This window comes from Suncus etruscus, chromosome 12 (assembly GCF_024139225.1).
Source record: "Suncus etruscus isolate mSunEtr1 chromosome 12, mSunEtr1.pri.cur, whole genome shotgun sequence".
NCBI lineage: Eukaryota > Metazoa > Chordata > Mammalia > Eulipotyphla > Soricidae > Suncus > Suncus etruscus.
Window position 1 is genome coordinate 33859015 of NC_064859.1, and position 24995 is coordinate 33884009.

The window sequence follows — 24995 nt, forward strand, 5'->3', positions numbered from 1 at the left end:
ACAATTTCTTTATCCACTCATCAATTCTTGAGCATTTGGGTTGTTTCCAGATTCTGGCCATAGTGCAGCTTGCAAAGCTATAACATTCTCCTCTTTTTTTGGAGAGGGGGGTCACACCCAGTGATGCTCAGGGGTTACTCCTGGCTCAGCACTCAGAAATTGCTCCTGGCAGGCATGGAAGACCATTTGGGATGCTGGGATTCGAACCACCATCTGTCCTGGTTTGGCTGTGGGCAAGGCAGATGACCTACTGCTGTGCTATCTCTCCAGCCCGACATTCTCTTCTTTTTTTTTTTTTTTTTTTTTAAATTTTTTTATTTTTAATTATGAGAACAAAGATGCAAAGAAAGAGGACAAGGTAAAGTTACAGTGGAAGGACAATCACCCTTAACATAATTCTCAGAAGAAGTCCCCTTGCTGATATCTTGACTTTGAACTTTCAGCCAAAGAACATTAAGATAAATAAAACAGAATCCATGTACAATTACTTTGTCCCTCAAGTCCCCAGATTATAACACATTATAATATTTCTTAACAGCACACAAGGCAATCTAAAGCCATAAAACTTACGTAACTCCTTAAACATTAGAGGCATAGTATTTTTTACATTTCCATGTACATGCATATTAGCTTAAGTTAACTTCAAATTTTAAGTGGATTTTTTTAAGAATTAGAGTCAAAGGACCACAGTAAAAATGGTGTTAGAGGGCCCGGAGAGATAGCACAGCGGTGTTTGCCTTGCAAGCAGCTGATCCAGGACCAAAGATGGTTGGTTCGAATCCCGGTGTCCCATATGCCCCCCCCCCAACACCCCCCCCCCCCCCCGTGCCTGCCAGGAGCTATTTCTGAGCAGACAGCCAGGAGTAACCCCTGAGCACCGCCAGGTGTGGCCCAAAAACCAAAAAAAAAATGGTGTTAGAGTGGCAATTGTTGTTTGCATAGGCCCACCAAAATATGAGGGGCATGGAAAGGAATAACCTTGGCCTAAATACAAAGAGACCCTACCCCTGAAGTTTCCTGGCATAAGACCAACTCTAGGCTCCAGGCAAGTTAGATCGTCCAATCCAAGACATTGTCTGTAGTGCCAACACACTTTTCACACAGTCTCTGTTGTTGGTATCATGTTTCTGTATTAAAGATCCTGGAATCTGCATATCCTACATTGAAGTCAGGATGTGGAGCTTCCTCTCGTTTCACCTCACCATTAAAGGGCAATGCAGGAAGCCCTGTCCTGTAAGCAGGTCGTTGTTGTTAAATCTTCTCAGTATTAAGGGAAGTCTCTTTTGAGCAGTTCGATGTCTGAGCAGTGGTAGGGTCTTTTGTGGTAGAGGATTGCTTCCAGGTGATGTTATAGACAAATCTGGATGTTTTGTGGATGGCTTCCCTGGTTCAGGGGTGAATGGAAAACGACATTCTCTTCTTCTTTTTTTTTTTTTTTTGGTTTTTGGGCCACACCCAGTGATGCTCAGGGGTTACTTCTGGCTATACGCTCAGAAGTCGCTCCTGTCTTGGGGGGACCATATGGGACACCAGGGGATCGAACCGCGGTCCATCCTAGGCTAGCGCAGGCAAGGCAGACACCTTACCTCTAGCGCCACCATGCCGGCCCCCGACATTCTCTTCTTAACACCACTTTTGTGTCTCACAAATTCTGAGAGTGCTGTCCTCATTCTCATTTTTTTCCAGGTATCTATTGATTTCCTCTCTGACCCACTTGTTACTAATGAACTGTTTAATCTCCAAATTTTGATGTTATTTCTCTATTTGTAATTCACTTACATTTTCAGTGCATCATAGTCTGAGAAGATAGTTGATATAATATCTATTCTTTTGATTTTTGGAGGTATGTCTGTGGCCCAGCATGTGGTCTAATCTTGGCCATGTCCCTTATGCATTGGAGAAGAATGTGTATTTAACTTTTTGGAATTGAAAAGCTCTCTCTACATATGTGTTAAGCCCCTCTCTTCCATTTCTTCTTTCAAAGCCAGTATATACTTGTTGAGTTTCAGCCTGGTTGACCTGTCAAGAGGTAACAGAGTGGTGTTAAAGTCTCCAGTTACTATTCTGTTGCTTTTGATGTCTTTCTTCAAGTCTATTAGCAGTTATTTTAAGTATTTTGCTGGTCCCTTATTGGGTGCATATATGTTTAGGAGTGTGTTTTTTCCCCCCTAGTGTATATATCTCTTAATTATTAATAAATGGCTCTCTCTGTCCCTTATAACCGTTTTTTGTTTTGTTTTGTTTTTTGTTTGTTTTTGGGTCACACCCATTGACGCTCAGGGGTTACTCCTGGCTATGAGCTCAGAAATCGCTCCTGGCTTGTGGGGGGGAGGACCATATGGGACACTGAGGGATCGAACCATGATCTGTCCTAGACTAGTGCTTGCAAGACAGACACCTTACCTCTGTGCCACCGCTCTGGCCCCTGTCCCTTATAACCTTTTTTGAGCCTGAAGTCTATTTGTCTGATACTAGTCTAGCTACCCCAGGCTTTTTAAGGAAGCTGTTTACTTGAAGAATTGTCTTCAAAATAAACAAACAGATAACCTTAGACTTTGAGTCTGTGTCTCTGGCTATTAAAATGTGTTTCTGGTAGGCAATAGAATGTGGGATTCAACTTTCTTATCTGTTTTGCCACTCTGTGTCTCTTAATTTGTTCAGTTAGTCTATTGACATTGAGAGAGATTGTTGTTATAGAATTTTGTGCCATCTTTTGGTAGAAGTTTAGTGTATTTGTGGGGTTTGTCTTTCCTTAAAGTGCCCACTTCAGTTCTTATTTTGTTTTTGATTTTTTTGTTTTTTGTTTTTTTTTTTTTTTTTTTGGTTTTTGGGCCACACCCGGCGTTGCTCAGGGGTTACTCCTGGCTGTCTGCTCAGAAATAGCTCCTGGCAGGCACGGGGGACCATATGGGACACCGGGATTCGAACCAACCACCTTTGGTCCTGGATCGGCTGCTTGCAAGGCAAACGCCGCTGTGCTATCTCTCCGGGCCCTCAGTTCTTATTTTGAAGTTATTGTTAAGTGTGTAACATTTCTGAACTGTTGTTCATGAAGCTGTATATCCTTCCTTTAAACATGAATGAGAGTTTGGCTGGATGAAGTATTCTTGTGAGGTATTTATTTTGTTGATTATTATTTTGTAGCCTACCACTGGGTTTGGTCCTGGAGGGTGCTTTGATAAATGTGCTGTAAATCTTGAGGGAGATCTTTTGTTTGTGGTATCCTTCCTTCCTTCCTTCCTTCCTTCCTTCCTTCCTTCCTTCCTTCCTTCCTTCCTTCCTTCCTTCCTTCCTTCCTTCCTTCCTTCCTTCCTTCCTTCCTTCCTTCCTTCCTTCCTTCCTTCCTTCCTTCCTTCCTTCCTTCCTTCCTTCCTTCCTTCCTTCCTTCCTTCCTTCCTTCCTTCCTTCTTCCCTTCTTTCTGCCACACCCGGTGACGCTCAGAGGTTACTCCTGGCTATGTGCTCAGAAAGTAGAAAGTGCTCCTGGCTTGGGGGACCATATGGGATGCCAGGGATTGAACTGAGTCAGCAGTGTGCAAGGCAAGCGTCCCACACCGGCCCCTTTGGTTTTCTTTTTTTGATATTTTTAAACTTTATTTATTTCTTGATTGATTGGATTTTGGACCGCACTGAGCAGTGCTCAGGGGTTACTCCTGGCTCTGCATTCAGAAATCATCCTGGTAGGCTGGGGGACTATATGAGATGCCAGAAGTCAAACCCGGTCTCTCCCTGGTTGACTGCATAGAAGGCAAATGCCCTACTGCTGTGCTATCTCTCTGGCCCCGCTACTTCAATATTGTAATTAGGATGTGCTTTGGATGTTTTTTTATTTGAGTCTCTTTTCACTGGTACCCTCCAGGCATCCATGATGTGGGTAATATATTCTTCATCTCTGAGAACTTCTCAGCAATGATGTCTTTGACTGTTGCTTTTACATAGGAGTTTTCTTCCTAGCTCTCTGGGATCTAATGATTTTTTTTTTTTTTGGGCCACACCCGGCAGTGCTCAGGGGCTACTCCTGGCTGTCTGCTCAGAAATAGCTCCTAGCAGGCATGGGGGACCATGTGGGACACCGAGATTCGAACCAACCACCTTTGGTCCTGGATCGGCTGCTTGCAAGGCAAACGCCGCTGTGCTATCTCTCCGGGCCCGGATCTAATGATTCTTATGTCATTTCTGTTGTTTTTTTTATTCCAGAGTTCTTTTGTTATCTGTTCATTTATTTTGAGACTTTTTCATCTTCTGTTGTCTAGAGGTCTTATGCAGCTCATGTTTGTGCTCACTGATTCTGTCCTCAGTATCTGTTGGTTCAGACTTCCAGTGAGTTTTTCATTTCACCTACCAACCAAGTTTTTCAGTTCTGTCATTTCCATTTAAAGTTTTCTCATTTCTACTCTCATATCCTCTTGGGTCTTTTTTTTTTTTTTTTTTTTGAGCCACGTTCAGCAGTACTCTGGGGTCTTGCCTTGCTTTGCGCCCATGAATTACACCTGTCAGACTTGGGGAAACCATGTGGGAAGCTGGGCATCGAACTTGGGTGGGTTGCAAATGATCTTCCCTCTGTGCTATTGCTCCAGCCCTTCCTCTTGACTCTCCGTTCCATGATGTTTTTTTAGTTTCTTGAAAATCCTTAACTTTATCTCTCTAAATATATATCCTTATCAGAGAGGATATATTCAGTTGGATTTCAGAACTATCATTTCTATTCCCTAAGAATGGGTTTCTTGTTGTATTCTCATTGTGACCGTTGCCATGAGGTGCTGTTCTTTTTGTTGTTTTTGTTTGTTTTTCAGGCCACACCCATTTGATGTTCAGGGGTTACTCCTGGCTAAGCGCTCAGAAATTGCCCCTGGCTTGGGGGGACCATATGGGACGCCGGGGTCATGATCTTTCCTTGGCTAGCGCTTGCAAGGCAGACACCTTACCTCTAGCGCCACCTCGCCGGCCCCTGTTTTTTTTTTTTTATGTCTTGTGGTGTGGCTCATTGACTCAAAAAATGCACAATCACAGAGCAAAGTGGAGCAGCTGGGCTCTTTTTGTGTTGCACTGACCTGGGGTGAAAATGGTTCTTCTGAGTCACAAAGAGGACTCTGTGGCTGACACATTACACTTAGTAGCATATATTTTTAAACATATGTTTTGTTTAGGGGCTGGAGAGATAGCATGGAGGTAGGGTGTTTGCCTTCCATGCAGGAGAATGGTGGTTCGAATCCCGGCATCCCATATAGTCCCTTGAGCCTGCCAGGAGCGATTTCTGAGCATAGAACCAGGAGCAACCCCTGAGCACTGCTGGGTGTGACCCAATCTCCCCCCAAATATATATATATTTTTTATATAACATATATATATATATATATGTTTTGTTTGTTCTTTTTAGAAAAGTGATTTTTCTTATTAGAGGCAGCATAATTGTAGTAGATTCTTGAATAATGTTTCTTTCTTTTTTTTTTTTTTTTTTTTTTGGTTTTTGGGCCACACCCGTTTGACGCTCAGGGGTTACTCCTGGCTATGTGCTCAGAAATCGCCCCTGGCTTGGGGGGACCATATGGGACGCCGGGGGATCGAACCGCGGTCCTTCCTTGGCTAGCGCTTGCAAGGCAGACACCTTACCTCCAGCGCCACCTACCCGGCCCCGAATAATGTTTCTTTCAATGACATTGTAGCTCAGGCAATAATATACATATATGGTTCATAATATGCTTATGTCAATGTCTTTCTGTTAATGATAAAATAGGAAAGTAATAATAAAATTTGAGTACAAGATTTTCTTCCCATTAGACTCAGTAGATTATAATTTGGTTGAATTTTTTTTTGTTGTTGTTTTTTTGGGTCATACCTGGCAGCTCTCAGGGGTCACTCCCGGCTCTAAGCTCAGAAATCGCTCCTGGCAGGTTTGGGGAACCAAATGGGATGCTGGGATTTGAACCAATGTCCCTTGCATGCAAGGCAAATGTCGTACCTCCATGCTATCTCTCCGGCCCAATTTGGTTGAATTTTAAGAGTATTTATTCAACAACTAAATTATAAATTCTATTTAAATTAGTCAAAATAGTAAAATCCCCAAATTTAGATTAGTGGAATATTAAAATATGAGGATGGTTTCTGAGGAATACCACTTTTTATATTTTAATAAACCAAGGAATGAAATTAGGCAAATTATAAGGCAAATGTCATCTTTCTTTTAAAAATTTGTAAGTAAATTATTTAATTAAATCACCATGAGATACAGTTACAAAGTTGTTCCTGATTGAGTTTCAGTTATACAGTGTACAACACCCTTCATCACTGGACATTTTCCTGCTACCAGTATCCCCAGTTTCCCTCTGCCCTTTCCTGCCCACTTCTGTGGCAGACATTTTTTTTTCTGTCTTCCTTTTTTTTTTTTTTTTTTTTCTTGGTTTTTGGGGCCACACCCATTTGATGCTCAGGGGTTACTCCTGGCTAAGCTTAGCTCAGAAATTGCCCCTGGCTTGGGGGAACCATATGGGATGCTGGGGGAACCAAACCGCGGTCCTTCCTTGGCTAGCGCTTTCAAGGCAGACACCTTACCTCTAGTCTAGTGCCACCTCACCGGCCCCTTCCTTTTCTTTTAAATTTAGACACTGGTTTGCAATATCGTTATTGAAGGGGTATCATGCATATCAGTTTATCTTCTTTCAACACCCAATTCTTGTCCAGAGTGATCATTTCCATCTCTCATTGTCATAGTGGTCCCTTTTCTGCTCCAACTGTACTGCCCTGATCTTTGTGATAAGCTTCCTACCATGAACTGGTCTCTCTGGCCCTGAGGTTCTGCTTTTTGTGTCTTATAATGTTGGTCACCTTTGGGGTCATATCTGTCACTGCTTGCAGGACTCCAGGGCTACACCCAGAGGTGCTCAGGAGACCATGTGGTGCAGGGAAACAGACTAGGTTTGGACCTAACTCCCTGTACTATCTCCTGGCCCAGAATTGAAAATTTTAACTAGAATTAGTAAATGAATGGGCCTTACCACAGAACGTCAAGTAAATAAAGGTATTAATGAAAACGTCTATGCCTCATATTAGAACTTAAGTATTCTGGGGCTGGAGAGATAGCATGGAGGTAGGGCATTTGCCTTGCATGCAGAAGGACGGTGGTTTGAATCCCGGTATCCCATATGGTCCCCTGAGCCTGCCAGGAGCGATTTCTGCGCATAGAGCCAGGAGTAACCCCTGAGTGCAGCTGGGTGTGGACCCCCCCCCACAAAAAAAGACTTAAGTAGTCTATTTTTTTTTTTTTTTTTGGTTTTGATTTGGGCCCACATCCTTCTGTGTTCTGGGTTTACTAATGGCTCTTTGCTTGGAGATCAGTCCTGGCAGTTTTGGGGACCTGACTGGTCACATACAAGGCCATTGTATTATCTTTCCAACCTCTATATATTCCTGATAAATGAAAATTTTTATAAGTTCATAATTCAAATTAGCTAATTCTTATTTGTTTCCCACAAACCTAATGCTGGCTAATAAATTATCTGATTGACCCAGAATTCATGTAAACCATTTTTGTAAATTGATGAGGTAATGATTTCACTCCTGTTTTTATTTATTTTACCCATAAGAGCATTATCAAAGGGTCCTACTTTTTCTTAAATTAACTTTCTAGGAGTTGCTCAATGAACTACAGAAATTTCTGAAAACTGAAAAAGATGAAGTAATTTTGGAAGTTCCAAACCCACCTTCCAAAAAAATGCGACTGCAAGAATTAGAAGATGGGACTGAAGGGATTGGTAATCAGAGTCAGAATGGAGATGGAAGGATCTCACCAGTGGAAGATGGAAATTTCACCTCCAGTAACCCAAATTCAAGTGTATGTAATATATGCTTAGGAATTCTTCAAGAATTTTGTGAAAAGGAGTTTATTCAGCAGGTAAATAATCTGGTTTATATTTTATGTTTAATTGCAGAGAAAAAAAATTTTTTTTAGGAGAGGGGCATACCTACATTTGCTTTCTCTTAACTCAGAGCTCAGTGGTCACTCCTGGGACTGTTTGGATGACTAATTCAGGAGATTCAGACTGGGGTTGGTTGCATGCAAAGCAGTGCCTTACCTCCCGTACTGTCTCTCTGGCCTGAAACTTCCTATCTTAAAACCTAAGATCTTTGTATCAAATGGAACAGTATTCAAAATAATTTTGTACCACAAGAACATTTAACATTTTATTAAAAAAATTTTTTTAAACAAAAACTTTTAGGATTGGACAGATAACATGGATTTTTTTTGTTTGTTTTTTGAGCGATACCCGGCAATACTCAGAGGTTACTCCTGGCCCTGTGCTAAGAAATCACTCATGGCAGGTTTGGGGGACCATATGGGATGCCAGGAATTGAACTCGGGTTTATCCTGGGTTGGCCATGCAAGGCAAACATCCTGCTGTTGTGCTATCTTTCTGGTTCCGGATAACATTGATTAAAGTGCTTGCTTTGCATGTGACTGACCTCAGTTTGTTCTTTGGTACTGCGTGGTTCTCTGAACATTGTATATATTGATTAGTTAAGAATCAAATCAAGTCAAGAGGAAGCCTAGGCTTCCTGAGCATTTCTTGGGAAGTTTCCTCCTATTCCTCCTCCGCCCAACAGTATACTATTTTAAATGTCTTTCTTTAAAAAAATTTTTTTTAAACTTCATTGATTGATTGATTGGTTGTTGGACCACACCCAGCAGTGCTCAGAGGTTCTGCACTCAGAAATTACCTGGCTCTGCACTCAGAAATTACCCTTGGCAGGCTGGTGGGCCATATGCGATGCCAGGAATCAAACTGGGTCCCTTCCTGGTCAGCCGCATGCAAAGCAAATGCCCTAGTGCTGTGATATCTCTCTGGCCCCCTTTAAAATTTTTCTTTTTTTAACTTTTTAGCTAGGTTACTCCTGGCTGTTGCTCAGAAATTGCTCCTGACTTTGGGGACCATATGGGACACCTAGGGATAGAACCGCGGTTCATTCTAGGCTAGCACATGCAAAGTAGATGCCTTACTGCTTGCGCCACTGCTTCGACCTGCCTTTTAAAATATTTTTAAAAGTAAGGATTATATGGGGCTGGAGAGATAGCGTGGAGGTGGGGCATTTGCCTTGCATGCAGAAGGACGGTGGTTCCAATCCCAGCATCCCATATGGTCCCCAGAGCCTGCCAGGAGCTATTTCTGAGCAGACAGCCAGGAGTAACCCCTGAGCACTACCGGGTGTGACCCAAAAATAAAAAAAACAACAACCCCAAAACATAAGATTTATACCCAGGAGTGCTGGATGGGGATGAGGAACGTAAGTGCCAAGGATTAAAGTTGAGGCCTCACATATGTACTCTGCCATTTGTGTTATCACTCAATCACTTAATTACGTTTTTATTATCTGATATCTGAAAATCAATGGAATAATTATCATCATACTTCAGTCATGAGTTCAATTGAAAAATATAGTTTTATTTTTCCTGTTTAGCATAACTAAGGAGTTTGAGAAAGTTTTTTCTTTCTTTTTTCTATTTTTGGTCATGGCACACTGGATGGTACTCAGAGTCTACTTCTGCAAGATGCTAGGGGACCACTTCCAGTATGCTGAGGTGCAAATCTTGGCTTCCAGTAATGTAAAACATGTGCATTAGTTCTTTGAACTATCTCCCCATTCTGAGAAAAGTTTGTTATTCATTTTTTTTAGCGTCCTATGAAAAAAAATATGTTGTGGAAGGTACATGGTTGGATGTGAGATCCTTTTGTTTCTAGCTATTAAGACAACCATATTTGGCTTTAATTTGCTTTTTTAAAAAAATTATTGTCACACCTGGCCATACTTAGGAATTACTCCTGGCTCTCTACACTCAGGAATCACTTCTGGCAGGTTCAGGGGACAATATGGAATGCCAGGTATTGAACCTATGTCGGCTATGTGCAAGACAAATGCCTTGCCTGCTGCACTGTTGGTCTGGCCCCTGTTCAAAATTTTTTAAATTATGAGATAATCCAATGGGTAACTCTTTGATGTTCATTAAATACTAGAAGCAAGTTCTCACACTCTGTGATGTAGCAGTCTTCTGAGTCAGGATTAGCAAATTATTTGATTTTAGGATGTTTGTGAGAGTTCCTGCTCAAAGTTGAAAGTTTGGAAGTTTTGCCATGCCATTTCCTGAACCACAAATTCATGTTATGATGATTTGTTTAAGTAAAAATGTCAGCAATTGCTGAGAATTCATATAATTGTTATACTTTTTTTAGGTGTGCCAAAAGGTTGAGGCCTCTGGGTTTGAATTCACCAACTTGGTGTTTTCAGTCTCCTTCCCACCACAGCTGTCAGTAAGAGAGGTAAGAAGGGCCTTTATGCATAGAAAAGTTTTCATAAAATGCATGTGTCAAAAATTTCTCCAGCAATAGAAAATATCCTTTACCTTGTTAAAGTTTTCAATGGATAGTTGAAGCCAACTTACAGATGCTTAATAATGTTGAGTAATATGTGGAAAAAGATTATTGGCTCAAATTAGTTTATTCACCATTTTCCTTTTAGGGGGAGCACATCTGGTGGTTCTTAGGGGTTCCTCTTGGCTCTGCACTCAAGAATCAGTCCTGGTGGGCTCAGGGGACCATATGGAATGCCAGGAATTGAACCCAGGTTGGCTGCGTGCAAGGCAAAGGCTCTACAGCTTTGCTATCACTGTGACCCCAGTTCTGCCTTTTTCAATAGCAGATGTACTAAGCTTTGGCTATGTGTAAGGTATATTGGTCAGATAATGAAATTTAACTAGGACTATAGAGATCTTTGGGGTAGATGTGGCATTTTACAATGGTTCTGGAGAGATATGTTTTATTGATAAAACTTGCTTTTTCTGGAGAAAATAACAAAAGATGGTACCTTTTGTAGTGTAGAAAAAAGGAAGAGAAATAACTGCTCCTATTTGTGAACTAATTCTCTCTCTCTCCTTTCTCTCTCCCCCTCTCCTTCTCCCTCCCTCTCTTCCTCCCTTCCTCTCTCCCTCCCTCCCTCCTTCCCTCCTTCCCCCTCCCCTCTCTCCCTGGGTTTGATCCTTGGCATTCTGTATGGTTTCCAGAGCACAGACAGAAGTAATTCCTGAGTGCAGAACCATGAGCAAGCCTTGAACATTGCTGGTGTGGTCCAACAAACAAGCAAACAAAACAAAATAAAAAATTCTGGGCCATGGAAAAAAAAGTGTTGTGTTTTTTTTGTTTGTTTGTTTTTTGGGCCATACTTGGCAGTGCTCAGGAGTCTGTCTCTATTTGACCTCATGCAAGGCAAATGCCCTACCACTGTGCTGTCACTTTGACCCCCTAAAACAGTGTATTTTTGTTGTTGTTGGGAATATTTAGAGATTACTCCTTGCAGGCTCAAGGGACCATATGTGGTGCTAGGAATTGAAATTGGCTGTGGGATAGGTTAGCATCCTACCCACTATATAATATTGCTCTGGCTCCAACTCTGATTTTTTGATGGGGGGCACACCAAGTGGCACTCAGGAGTTACTCCTGACTCTGTACTCAAAAATCACTTCTGGTAGTCTCAAGGGAGCATATGGGATGTTGGAGATTGAACCTGGGTCGATCGCTTGTAAGATGTTTACCAGCTGTGCTATTGCTCCAGCCCCCAACCCAGTGATTTTAAATAGTATCTTTGTTGATGATAAAGTAACAGATGAAAATATATGGAAAAATTAGGGGTTTGGCATCCAACATTCTAATTAAAATGAATTTTGTATCTCATCAGAATATTTATGCATTTTGAATGTAAATTCTGTGACTTCCTAGTGCAACATGTTTTCTGTATATTGGTTTTTCAACCTGGACTGTGTAAAAGTAAGAGTTCATTTGTGTGTAGAATAAACATTATACATGGAATTAATTGATTATAATAATTATCTCATTCAGAGTAAGTAGAATATGCAATTCAATCCATTTGAATATCTCATTTTTTTCTACTTCTACAGAAGAAAATTGTGATCACATACCTATTTAGTTATTATTTATTTATTTTTTTTTTTGGCCATACCTGTTTGGTGTTCAGGGGTTACTCCTGGCTAAGTGTTCAGAAATTGCCCCTGGTTTGGGGGACCATCTGGGATGCCAGGGGATCGAACCGTGATCCTTCCTTGGCTTGCGCTTGCAAGGCAGACACCTTACCTCTAGCGCCACCTCACTGGCCCCACAAGTAGTTATTATTAACATTCACGGGCAAGTTTAATATCAACATACAATTATTTGCCAATATGACTATTTATAATATTTCATGTCATAAAAGAGCCAAGAAAAGGAGTTTAATGTCAGCTAAAGAATTAAAAAAATCAGACTATTAATTAAAAAAATTGTACTAAGGTACTATGATTTGAAATAGATTATATTAATGTTTTATATTTGTTTTCAGGTGACATTTGGTTGTTCTCAGGGTTAAATAAGCTCCCTGCCTGCTGTACTACTGCTCTGGCTCCAGTTCAGGAATCTTTTAAAAGGCAATATTATGGAAACTAGTTGTACTTAAGACTTAGAGTATGCAAGATTGGATAACAGTGGTGAGGTTATAAGATTTCACAATTCTCTTGATTGCTTTCTAGGTTTAGGCTCACATTTCAATCTAAGTTTGTCTTTTTTACAAGATTCGCCTTTGTTAAAAGGAGGGACACAATGTGATACAACAAATACATATATGTTTGTGTATGCATGTATATAGATAAATATGCATTGAAATGAAATCTGAGATAGAATGGAAAGATGCTGAGTGTCATCTAGAGGAAATAAGAGAAATGCAGTAAAAGTATGCCAAGGGAAGAGATGATGAGTTGGAAACACAATGTAGCCAGAGAGTATTAATGTGAATATTTGTAAGAGGAACTCAGAGTGTTTAATCAGGAAAAGGTAAAGGAGGAAAATGACATAGAATTCTAGATCAACAACTAAAGGTGTAAGTCATGGAACTGAAAATGAGGAAGACTTGGTTGGCCAACAGGTGGAAACAGGTTCATTAAACCCACTTATGCATCATTTCTTTTTTTCATAGGCTAGCAGGATTGGTAGAGTAGGGAAATACAGTAGGAGACTGGAATGTCATATAATCAGGTTTCTTCTCGCAATAATTTTTTTTTGTTTGTTTGTTTTTGGGCCACACCCGGCGATGCTCAGGGGTTACTCCTGGCTGTCTGCTCAGAAATAGCTCCTGGCAGGCACGGGGGACCATATGGGACACCGGGATTCGAACCAACCACCTTAGGTCCTGGATCGGCTGCTTGCAAGGCAAACGCCGCTGTGCTATCTCTCCGGGCCCTCGCAATAATTTTCTGAAGGTGGCAGGAAACGAGTAGATCATGCAAAATCTCCTTCTCTCTCTCTCTCTCTCTCTCTCTCTCTCTCTCTCTCTCTCTCTCTCTCTCTCTCTCTCTCTCTCTCCACTCTTAGTTGAAACTCAACAAACTAATATCACTTGAGGCAGGTATTGTGTATTTCTGAGCTTTTCCTCAGATCTATCTCTCCCTCTCTTTTTAAATCAGAATCTTCTGACATTGACAATAGAAAAAAACCCTCAGTGGTAAGTATACATATAGAAATGCAAGAATCACATAGATTCAGAGATTTTTATGATGTACCACAGGATTTCATATATACCTTGTTCTTTTAATGTCTTGTCAGTAATAATAGAATGGAAAAATATACTCAGTAATGATATGTTAGTACAACAGCATTGAAAGTAGAGCAAATAAGATAAAAATTCAGAAAGATCTCAAGCACAGATGGATATGGCCCATTGGTAGAGCACTTGTATTTGTAAGGACTTGGGTTTGATCCCCAGAAGCATTAATAAATGGGAAATCAAGTCAAGAGGAAACTTTACAGGAAATGATAAGTTTTTAGGTTTAGAAAGAACTACCAAGTAAAGGATGTTTTGGAAATACTTTAAAATTTATGTTTAGGGGCTGGAGAGATAGCACAGCGGTAAGGTGTTTGCCTTGCATGCAGAAGGAAAGTGGTTCTAATCCCGGCATCCCATATGGTTCCCTACGCCTGCCAGGGGCGATTTCTGAGCATAGAGCCAGGAGTAGCTCCTGAATGCTGCCAGGTGTGTGGACCCTCACAAAAACAAAACAGAACAAAACAAATTTATGTTTATACACAAGACCTAAAGTGTTTTTTTTTTTTGGCCACACTAGATGACGCTCAGGGGTTACTCCTGGCTATGCACTCAGAAATCAGAAATTGCTCCTGGCTCAGGGGACTATATGGGACACTGGGGGATTGAACCGTGGTCTGTCTTAGGTCAGCTGTGTGCAAGGCTAGCACCCTACCGCTGCACCACCATTCCGGCCCCATAAGACCTAAAGGTTTTAATTACTAATCCAATGAGAATATAGGTTATGAGTAAGATCTCTGAGTTTTAGCCCAGACATTATATGTTTTGTATCTGAAAAGATGAAGTTGATAATTTTTTATTACTAAGCACTAGCCTCCCATGAGTGACATTCAGATGAATCATTCTTTATTAGGAATAAAGGTAAATTGGAAAAACAGTTTGAGGTAGATTATAACCTAAACACTGGAATTTGTGGCTACTTTACTTGCTGTGAAGGGGGGGACTTTGCAGATGTAATTACTTATAATTAGGAGTCTTGAGATACAATATCCTAAAAATTATCTGACTCAGCCTAATAATCTAGTAGTCTCTCTTTCTCTTTTCTTTTCTTTTTTTTTTTTTGTTGGTGACTTCCTTTTGCCACTCAGGAGTGACTCAATGGGAGGCTCTGGGAACCTTGGTGGGATCGAACCTGGTTGGCTGCGTGCAAGGCAAATGCCCTACCTGCTGTGCTATTGCTTCAGCCCCTGATCATTAATTTTCTTAAAAGGACTTAACTTCGGGGCCAGAGAGATAGCATGGAGGCAAGGCATTTGCCTTACATGCAGAAGGTCGGTGATTCGAATCCCAGCATCCTATATGGTCCCCCAGGCCTGCCAGGAGCGATTTCTGAGTGTAGAGCCAGGAGCAATCCCTGAGCGTTGCCGGGTGTGATCCAAAAAAACAAACAAACAAACAAAAGGCTTAACTTCGCCCAGAGTCAGAGCCATAGTACAGTGGATAGGAATTTTGTCTTGCATGTAGCAGACCTGATTCGATCTCCAGCATCCTTTATGGTCTTCCAAACCTACCAGGAAGATAGCCCAAAAAGAACAAAAGGGGAAAATACATTCTATATTTGAGAGAGGTCCTGAGTTCAATTTTGACACTTGCAAAAGCAAATGTGTCTTATGTGGTTGACCTGGGACAGACTTGGGTTCGGTTCCACATCCCATAAGGTCCTTTGGGCCTGCCAGGAATAAACCCTGAATGCTGCCAGGTGTGGCCCAAAAAAACCAAAAAGCCAAAACAAAAAAACAAACAAAAACGTGCCTTGAAGTTCTTCTAGTCGCTTTACTTGTAGAGTCCAGTAGAGGGCAATATTGTACTGTCAGTTTGGCTTACTGGCCCGAATGGTGGTGCGGGAAAGTTTTCTCACCCTACTGGTTTTGAATGAAAATACTGTTTTCTTAAAGATTGCTTTGGTTGTGTGAAACACTTATGTACTTATGCAAATTGATATGGTTGAAGTTTTATCAAATAAGATTTCTTTCATTTGTTATATTTTATAATATCTCCATAATTTGTAAGTACCATTTTATGATTAATCCTAGAAAGGTAACCAGTTAAAAAACAGTAGATTCGTGTTAAATTCTGACAAATAGGTATTCAGGAGACTTTGAATTTTACCTAAATTTCTGTGTTCTTTTATTGTTTTTAAATTTCATGTTCATATATTTTTTTTCTGTTTTGGGGCACACATTGTGGTATGCAAGGCTTGTTCCTGGTTCTACACTCAGGGATCACTCTTACTGGTGCTAGAAGCAGTACAGAGGAACTATATGCCTACATGGGTTTGAGGATCACATTGAAATATTGGAGTCCTCTGCATGTAGAGCAAGTGGCTTATCCCATATACTATTTCTCCAGCTTTAGTCTGTGAGGTTTTTTTGTTTGTTTTATTTTGTTTTTGGGGGGCCCATACCCAGTAGCACTCTGGGGTTACTCTTGGCTCTGCGCTCAGAAATCGCTCTTGCTTGGGAAACCATATGGGATGCCAGGGATCGAATTCGCGTCCATCCTGGGTTAGCCACGTGCAAGGCAAAAGCATTACTGGTGTGCTACCACTCCAGCCCTAGTCTGTGGGTTTTTAACCAGTTTAGGATCATAAATCTCATGAAGGATTTAATGAATGTTATGAATCTGTTGTCTTAGGAATGCACATAATTAACAAAAATGCACTTTATAGGTTCACCTAAACTTCCAGACATTAATCTGGCAGACACATTGAAAAGTTTGGTGGTTGCAGCTTAGATATGTTTTCAGTGTTGTTGAGTTTGTGCTATATGTAGCTATAATACATTCTCACATCACCAGTGTAACTGAAATCCTGACCTCTATTTCCCCATCATTTTTTTCTCTCACCTTCTTCCTTCCTACTTGATATCTTTTCTTCTCTCCTTTTCCTCCCTAGACATTGTGGTCAAGGGTGATCTAGGCATTACCCCTGCTTTTACTACATTACATTTTCTCACCCAATTATTCTATATTCCACACAGGTAAGTGAAATCATCCTGTGTTTGTCTTTCTTTTTCTGGCATACTTCACTCAACATGCTATCTTCCATTTCCAACAAGGTTATAGCAGGATTGCATGATACCTTCATTCCTGCATAGTAGTCATTGTGCATATGTAACACATCTTAATAACCCATTCATCTGTCATTGGACTTGTAGGTTGATTCCATGTCTTAGCTATTGTATTAAGTGCAACAATACATAATGTTGTGCAATGTCCCGTTGACAAATGATTTTAAATTTTGGGGGTAGATACCCAAAAGTGGAATTGCTGGGTCATTTGGCAGCTCAATTCTAAGTTTTCTGAGGACTCTTCATGCCATTTCTCACAGAGATTGAACCAGACAATATTTCTACTAGGAGTGGAATAGAATTCCTTGATTCCCACATTCCTTCTAGCATAGATTGTTCCCACTGTTTTTGATTTGTGCCATTTTCACTGATATAAGATGGTATCTCATTATAGTCTTAATTTGGATTTCCCTAATGATAAATGATACTGAGCACTTTTTCTTTTTCCTTTCCTTTTTTTTTTTGGTTTTTGGTTTTTGGGTCACACTCGGCGGCACTCAGGGGTTACTCAGAAGTCACTCCTGGCAGGCTTGGAGGACCATATGGGATGCTAGGAATTGAATCACAATCCATCCTGGGTTGGACACGTGCAAGGCAAACACCCTACTGTGCCATCACTCCGGCTCCATGGCACTTTTTCTTGTGCTTATTGGTGATTTGCTTGTTTTTCTCTGAGAAATGTCTGTTCATTTTCTATCCCCATTTTTTTCTTTTTTGGTTTCTGGGCCACAACTGGTGGTGCTCAGGATTACTTCTGCTCTGTGCTCAGAAATTACTCCTAGGACCATATGGGATGTCAGGAATCAACTCAGGTTGGCTGCATGCAAGGCAAACACCCTATCCACTGTCCTATTACTTGGCCTGTCTCCCTCCCACCCCCCCCCTTTTTTTTTTTGGCTTTTTGGGCTATACCTGGCAGCACTCAGGGGTTAGGCTCTGTGCTCAGAAATCACATCTGGCAGGTCAGGGACCACCATATGGGCTGATGGAAATCTTACTCAGATCGGTTGTATACAAGGCAAATGCCCTACCTATTATGTTATTGCTTTGGCCCTGATTCACCCAACTTTTTTTGTTAGTTTGTTTTTGGGTCACACCCAAAATTTCGTCTTGAATTGGCTTTGTGCAAGGCAAACACCCTACTGCTGTGCTATTGGCCCCTCAACCTACTTTTTGACTAGGAATTTTGAATTTGTTTCTGTTGATCTTTGTTAGTACTTTATATTTTCTGGATATTAAGCCTTTATATGAAGTGTTGAATGCAAATACATTTTCTTATATAGTTAGCTATCTTTTCATTTTAGGTCATTTTTTTTTTTGCCATGCAAAACCTCTAATTTAATGTAATCCTATTTGTTTATTTTATTGCCTTTCCTAGTGGTATAGATTATTGTTGAAGATGTCTTTGAAATTCAAATCTTGGAACATTCTGCATATAGTTTCTTCATTGTACATGTAGTTTCCATTTGGATGTCTAGGTTTTTGAATTAATTTAAATTGTCTTTTGTGTAAGCTGTGAGATATGGATTAAACTTTAATTTCTTAAGCATAGTTATTCAATTTTCCAATCATCATTTGCTGTTTCATGTTCTCAGCAACCTAATTGAATATTAACTGTCCTTATATATAGGGTTTTATCCTTGACTATTTGATTCTGATTCATTGATTGGGGAGTCTATCTTTATTCTAGTACCAGGCACTTTTGATCACTATAGCTTTATAATGCAGTTTCAAATTAGATAATGAAGATACCTCTACATTTGTTATTTATTAGCATGGCTTTGGCTATTTGTGGTCTTTTCTCATTCTATACAAATTACTATATTATTGACTTTTCTAGTTTTTTGAAAAATGCTATATGAATTTAGGTGAGAATTGTATTGAATCTATATAAAAGTAAAGGTAGGATGGTCATTTTAACAATATTCTTCCAGTCCATGAGCATGAAATATTTTTTCCATTTCCTAAGGTCTTCTATCTCTTAAATGATTTAAAATTATAATGGCTTTCCCATGTTTCCCATGTCTCTTGTTAAGTTGATTTCTAGATACTTGATTTTTTTGATACTATTTTAAAAGGGATAGACTCTTTGAGATCTCTCTCTCTCTCTCTTTCTCTCTCTCTCTCTCTGTCTCCCTCCCCCCTCCCCCCTCCCCCCCCTCAGAAATTGCTCCTGGCTCGGTGGACCATATGGGACACCAGGGGATTTAACTGCAGTCTGTCCTAGGCTAGCACATGCAAGGCAGATGCCTTACTGCTTGTGCCACCGTTCTGGCCCTGATCTCTTTCTTTTTTGATTTATTTTTTGTATATAAGAATGCAACTAGGGGCCGGAGAGATAGCATGGAGGTAAGGCGTTTGCCTTTCATGCAGGAGGTCATCGGTTCGAATCCCGGCGCCCCATATGGTCCCCTGTGCCTGCCAGGAGCAATTTCTGAGCCTGGAGCCAGGAATAACCCCTGAGCACTGCCAGGTGTGACCCAAAAACCAAAAAAAAAAAAGAATGCAACTAAAAAAAAAAAAACAAAACAAAAAAGCTAACAAAAAAAAAAAGAATGCAACTGATTTTTCTTTTTAGTTTTGGTTTTTGGGTCACACCAGGTGGTGCTCAGGGGTTACTCCTGCTCTACGCTCAGAAATCACTCCTGGCAGGTTCAGGGGGACCTTATGGGATGCCAGGAATCAAACTCCGGTTGTCCTGGTTTGGCTGTGTGCAAGGCAAATACTACCACTGTGCTATCTTTGGCCCCACAATTGATTTTTCTGTATTATAGAAAAGTAGCTGGCTACTTTACTGTATTGATTTATCGTTTCTAAGAAAATTTTTGTGTATTTCGTGAGGTCTTTCTTATATGTTATTAAGTCATCTGCAAACAGTGATGATTTGACTTCTTTTCCAATTTGGATCCCTTTGATTTATTTTTCTTGCCTGATTTCTGTAGCCAGGACTCCTAAACTATATTAAATAAAAGTGAAGACAGTAAATACATCCTTGTGCCTGATCTTTAAGGAAATGATTTTAGTTTTTCGCCATCAAGAATAATACTAGACGTGGGTTTGTTATAAATGGCTGTTTCTATCTTGAGGAAAGGTCTATCCACCACTATTTTGTTGAAGATTTTTTGTTGGTTTTTGGGCCATACTTGGCAGCTCCAGGGTTTCTCCTGGTTCAGCACTCACTCCTGTCCTAGCTGCACTCAGGGGAGACCATATCCAATGCTGGGGATTGAATCTGGATCAGCCACATACAAAGAAAATGCCCTATCAGCTATAATATCACTGTGGGCCTTATTGAGAATTTTTTTTTTTTTTTGGTTTTTGGGTCACACCTGGCAGTGCTCAGGGGTTACTCCTGGCTCCATGCTCAGAAATCGCTCCTGGCAGGCTTGGGGGACCATATGGGACGCCGGGATTCGAACCAATGACCTTATGCATGAAAGGCAAACGCCCTACCTCCATGCTATCTCTCCGGCCCCAATATTGAGGATTTTTTTTATCATGTTGGATCTTTTCAGAAACATTCCTTGCATCAATGAAAATGATCATATGGTTCTTTCTGTTGTTGTTGTTGTTGATGTGGTATATTATATTAATTGAGCTATGCATGCTGAACCATCCTTGCATCTCTGGGCTAAATTATATTTGATCAGGGAGTATGCTTATTTTTTTTAAAACTGAATACTTTAATCTGTCTGCTAACAGCCCCCAAACTGGCCCACCAAGGTCATCTCTAGAAGGAGATGAACCCTGCCCAATGTCATGAAGAGGATTATATAGAGAAAGGATATAGGGAGGTTCTAGCTTTTTGATGATCTTTAAAATGTTTGGCTATTGTCTAAGGGTACCTTCCCACTGCTTCCTTGTATCCTTCCCTGACAGGCTACCTGGTATGACCACGTACCTTGGGGTGGTATTAATAGAAATAAGCTTGATGAAACTTGCCTGTGGTATACACCATGTGGTCCTTACAAAATGGCATCCCTCCTCGTTTAGAACAGAAGAGAAGCCTGTCATGTGGTCTTTACAAAATGGTGTCTCTCCTTGTTCAGAACCCAGGACCCCACATTCCCTCTTCATTTTATGGACCTGAGTCAAATCTTTGACTCTTTTTGAGGTTCCTTGTCCTTGGGCACATACTGAGGCCTTAGCACAAGCATCTTAATTACACCTATGTGTTCCTGAATAAAGCAGGTGAGGAAATTAATTATGCAAGGACCTACTAAGAAAACCATCCCCAAAAATGAATTATAGCCCCGCCAGGGTGGTTATTAGGGAAGTTTTCCAGGGTGATTAAGTGACCTACTGTTCATACGAGAAGGCAGAATCTTTCTGTCACTTTTCCTGTTTCTGCAAACTAGCCTTCACCAGTTCTAGTGTCTCATGAATGACCCCTGACTTGTTAGCATAGAAACAACATTGCTCTCCCAGAGTCATATACAGAGTCATATATAGGTCCAGTCCCTGCCTGTTCTGGAGAGCAAATTCAGCTAGGGAGGTAACTTGTTCTTCTAACATTCCAATAGAAAACTTATATCTTCTCAGATCAGCATCCACTTAGAAATTACTCCTGGCAATCTCTGGGAACCATATGGAAGGCTGGTGATCATTCTCAGGTTGGCCTCATGCTCGGCAAATGCCCTACTTGCTGTGCTATCACTCCAGCCCCAGAAATTTTTTACTTTTGACAAATTTCAGTTCATCAACTTTTTAATTTGTTATTTGTGTACAAGGTAACAAGTCTGTGTATAGTGCATTTCATATTTTCTGTTATGATTTATCTTTTAGCTTTTACATTTACATATATGATTCATTTCCAGTTAATTTTTGTATATACTGTGAAGTGAAAGTTGAGGTTTTGTTTTCTTCTGTGAGATGCAGTGAAGTACTTTTTCTCCTGTAGATGCCCTTTTTACGTTTTTTTATTTAGTTGGTTAGTTTGGTTTTGGGGCCTCATCTGGTGATGCTATGAAGTTTATCCTGGCTTTGCACTCAGGAATTCCTCCAGGCTGTGTTCAGGGAACCATATGGGATGCTGGGAAATTGAACTCAGGTTGTCCTCATGCAAAGCAAGTGACATTCCTGATGTACTATTGCTTCAGCCCCTCCTTGTACTTTTTTGGAGGGGCCACACCCTGTGACGCTCAGAGGTTACTCCTGGCTGTGCACCCAGAAATCACTCCTAGCTTTAGGGACCATATAGAATGCCGGGTATTGAACCTAGGTCTGTCCTGGGTCAGGCGCGAGCAAGGCAAATGCTCTATTGCTGCGCCATCACTATGGCCCTCCCCCTTGTACTTTTATATATCAGCATGCCAATTTCTTTTTTTTTTTAATTGTTTTAATTATCACTGGCCTTGAGATTGAATGTGCACTTTATTTTTAGGTTTTGGTTTTGGGGCCACACTCAGTGGTGCTCAGGGGTTACTCCTGGCTCTGCATTCAGTAATCACTTGTGGCAGGCTCAGGGGATGATATGGGATGCCAGAGATTGAACCCAGGTCCATCCTGAGTAGGCAGCATGCAAGGCAAATGCCCTACCGTTGTCCTGTTCCTCTGGCCATGCAGATTGCTATGATAATTCTGATCTGTCAATAATATACACACCTAATAGAATATTTATAAATGCTAAGATTTATAATGTTATAATTTATAATTGGTAGATGGAAGAAAAAGGTAAGAAAACTATTACTATTAGATTAATCTTTGTATTTAATGATTATTTCGCATCTCCTAAAACTAAGCTTCCATATTTATTCATTTTAATTTATTTTGGTACCACATATAGAATTAATGGTAGTACACAAATAATTAATCACATTGCCATTTTCTAAACTTAAAGTTCTCTGACTTGAAGTTGCCATTTTCTAAAAATATCCAACTTAAAGTTTCCAACTCACTAGAACTATGTCATTGGATTTTGCCATTTGACGTCTTCAAATTATTTTTAAGAATTTGTGGTTCCTTTTTGTTCCCTTTTCACTTTCTAGCAATGCTTCAGGTGGCATACCTACAGGTCTTTTAATTCCTTCAGTCTTCTGATGGAAGATTTGACTGTGATAGTAGAAGTGCTATTGCAGGTTCAAGAGCCACTTATTAATGTTTTCATGCAGGAACCATAGTGACAGATGTTCACAGTTCATCTCTTCATCGTGGTCTTGCCACACACGGAGCATATGTACTTGACATGCTGCCTGATTTCAATTTTCTTCACCATTTTTCAGAGGGAGGCACCATAAACGTTTCATATTTATCCATGATTTTCTTTTTCATGGATTATTTAGCCGTCTTTTCCTAAACCATTTCAGGATGCAGAGAGCTTTCTGACCCTTATTTTATACCTTTTTATTCTTTCCCCCTTTATTTGTTGTTGATTTTCCTGCAATGTTGGCGGATTGTACACATACTTAACTGTGGCATTTGCCCCAGGTTGCACCTAGGTTTTGGTTCTTACACAGTTGCCACAGCTCACTGAAGTTTGAACTCTTAGTTCTGTCCTTTGAGCAGTTTTCCCAGTGAGGCCCCCAAATTATGTTGTGGATCTCACAAAGGATTTCTGTTGTGCCCACACATGTGCTCTCCCCAGAGGCTGCACTTCTCGTCTGTGATGCTCACATCTCTTTAGGTGCAGTGCTTCCCAGGGGCACATCTTGTTTGTGGTGCTTATATATCCTGTTGCCGTATGGCCAGAAATTATGCATGGTGCTGGGGATCTCAGACAACAGAGTTACTAGGTTCATGCTTTGCACTTTGGACACTGGTGTGAGATTGTGGCCATAGTTTGCAAGCAGGTGCAATAAGCCATTGTTGTATTCCTCTAGGCCTCATTCTGTCTTTTCTGATCCTTTTCCTTACTTCTACTCCTGCCCACCCTCATAGAATTCCCTCTTGTGATTTTTTTCCCATGATAATCACAAGTTTGTGTTTTTATTGTATTTATTTTATAAATGTGCCTAGGAGGTGTGCAGTGTCCAAAAGACCTTACAGTTTAAGAATATTAAAGACCTTAGAGTCTAAGAATATTAATGTTGGGGCTGGAGCGGTGGCACAAGCGGTAAGGCCACCTCTCCTTGACTTAGCCTCAATCTCTGATTTTACTGTCATTTACACATTGTTAGTGCTGGGTATTTCCATCCTCAAACATAAACTCCATGTGTGTACATATGTGCATGCGTGTGTGATATATCTGACCATATACAGACGTACTTTACCAAGCATGTTATTAGAATACTTTGCTACCTAACTTAGGTCTCCCCTAGAATTCTCTAATAAGGGTGGCCAAATCTGAGATAAAAGCATGTAGATTTTGAATTTTCAGGTGGTGAGATTGGTATTGGTATAAAATTTGATTAAGGTTGATAACTTTAATGCCATTTGGTTCTTTTGGTGGAGTAATTAAAATAGTTTCTCTAGACAATTGATTTTTTTTTACACTAAGAAATAGAACATGTATTAAAATTATCATGATGGCATGAAAGAGAACAATGTACTGTTTTTTTCTAGGCAGAAACAAGTCCAGGGCACTATTATTAGCATATGGTAAAAAATGGAATAATGAGAAACATTGACTTCTTTGGGAGTCAGCTTTCCAACCTCTGCTACTTGATTCGTTCTGTCTAACCTGCTGGCGTGCGCTTGTGCTGTGAGCCTGCAAAAGGTTAGGAAGAAAAGCCCTTTAGCAAGTCTCAGATACTGAAGATGTTCTGTTTAATTTTACATGTTGCATGTGGTAATCTGGTTTCCCTTGGCAACCTCCAGTTCTGCCCTACTTTATAATAAGAAGATGACAGGATGCATTGCAGACATAATGGTATCACCTGGAATAAGTGGAGCATAGAGAACTGAGTTTGCCTGAAAGAAGAGAAGATCACTAAAAAAAAAGGACAAAAATGTTGAGTCCCTGCATCAGATAGATAGGTGGGAAGGGTACTTATCTTGTGTGGGACTTTGGGTTTGATCCCTAGTAATCCATATGGTCTCCAGAGCACCATCAAGATGATTCCTGATGGTGTATGGCCATCAAATGAAACAGAAAATCTCTTTTAAAAAGGAATAAGGATGGGGTCAGAACAGTACTACAACAGGTAAGGTAAGGTATTTTCCTTGCAGACAACTGATCTGGGCTCAATCCTGGCACCCCTGTGGTACTTGAACGTCGTCAGGATGCTCAATAACAACCAAAGGGACAAGTTCTCTGTAGCTCAGATACCCCTGCAGGTTTCACTGATCAGGGAGGTTCTAGAATGACATAGAACTATTTGGTATTCAAGGAAAAGAATCCCCAAGTCCTGTAAGTTTTATTTT

At 40.5% G+C, this 24995-nt stretch overlaps 1 protein-coding gene across 1 annotated transcript in view; it reads left to right on the forward strand.

Moving 5' to 3' along the window:
- The window catches only part of PUS10 (pseudouridine synthase 10), a 70542-nt gene that overhangs the window by 1684 nt on the left and 43863 nt on the right, over positions 1–24995 (forward strand). The window contains exons 2-3 of the mRNA XM_049784761.1: positions 7625–7888; positions 10221–10307. Coding sequence (XP_049640718.1) covers positions 7625–7888; positions 10221–10307 — 351 coding nt within the window. The remainder of the gene's footprint in view (positions 1–7624; positions 7889–10220; positions 10308–24995) is intronic.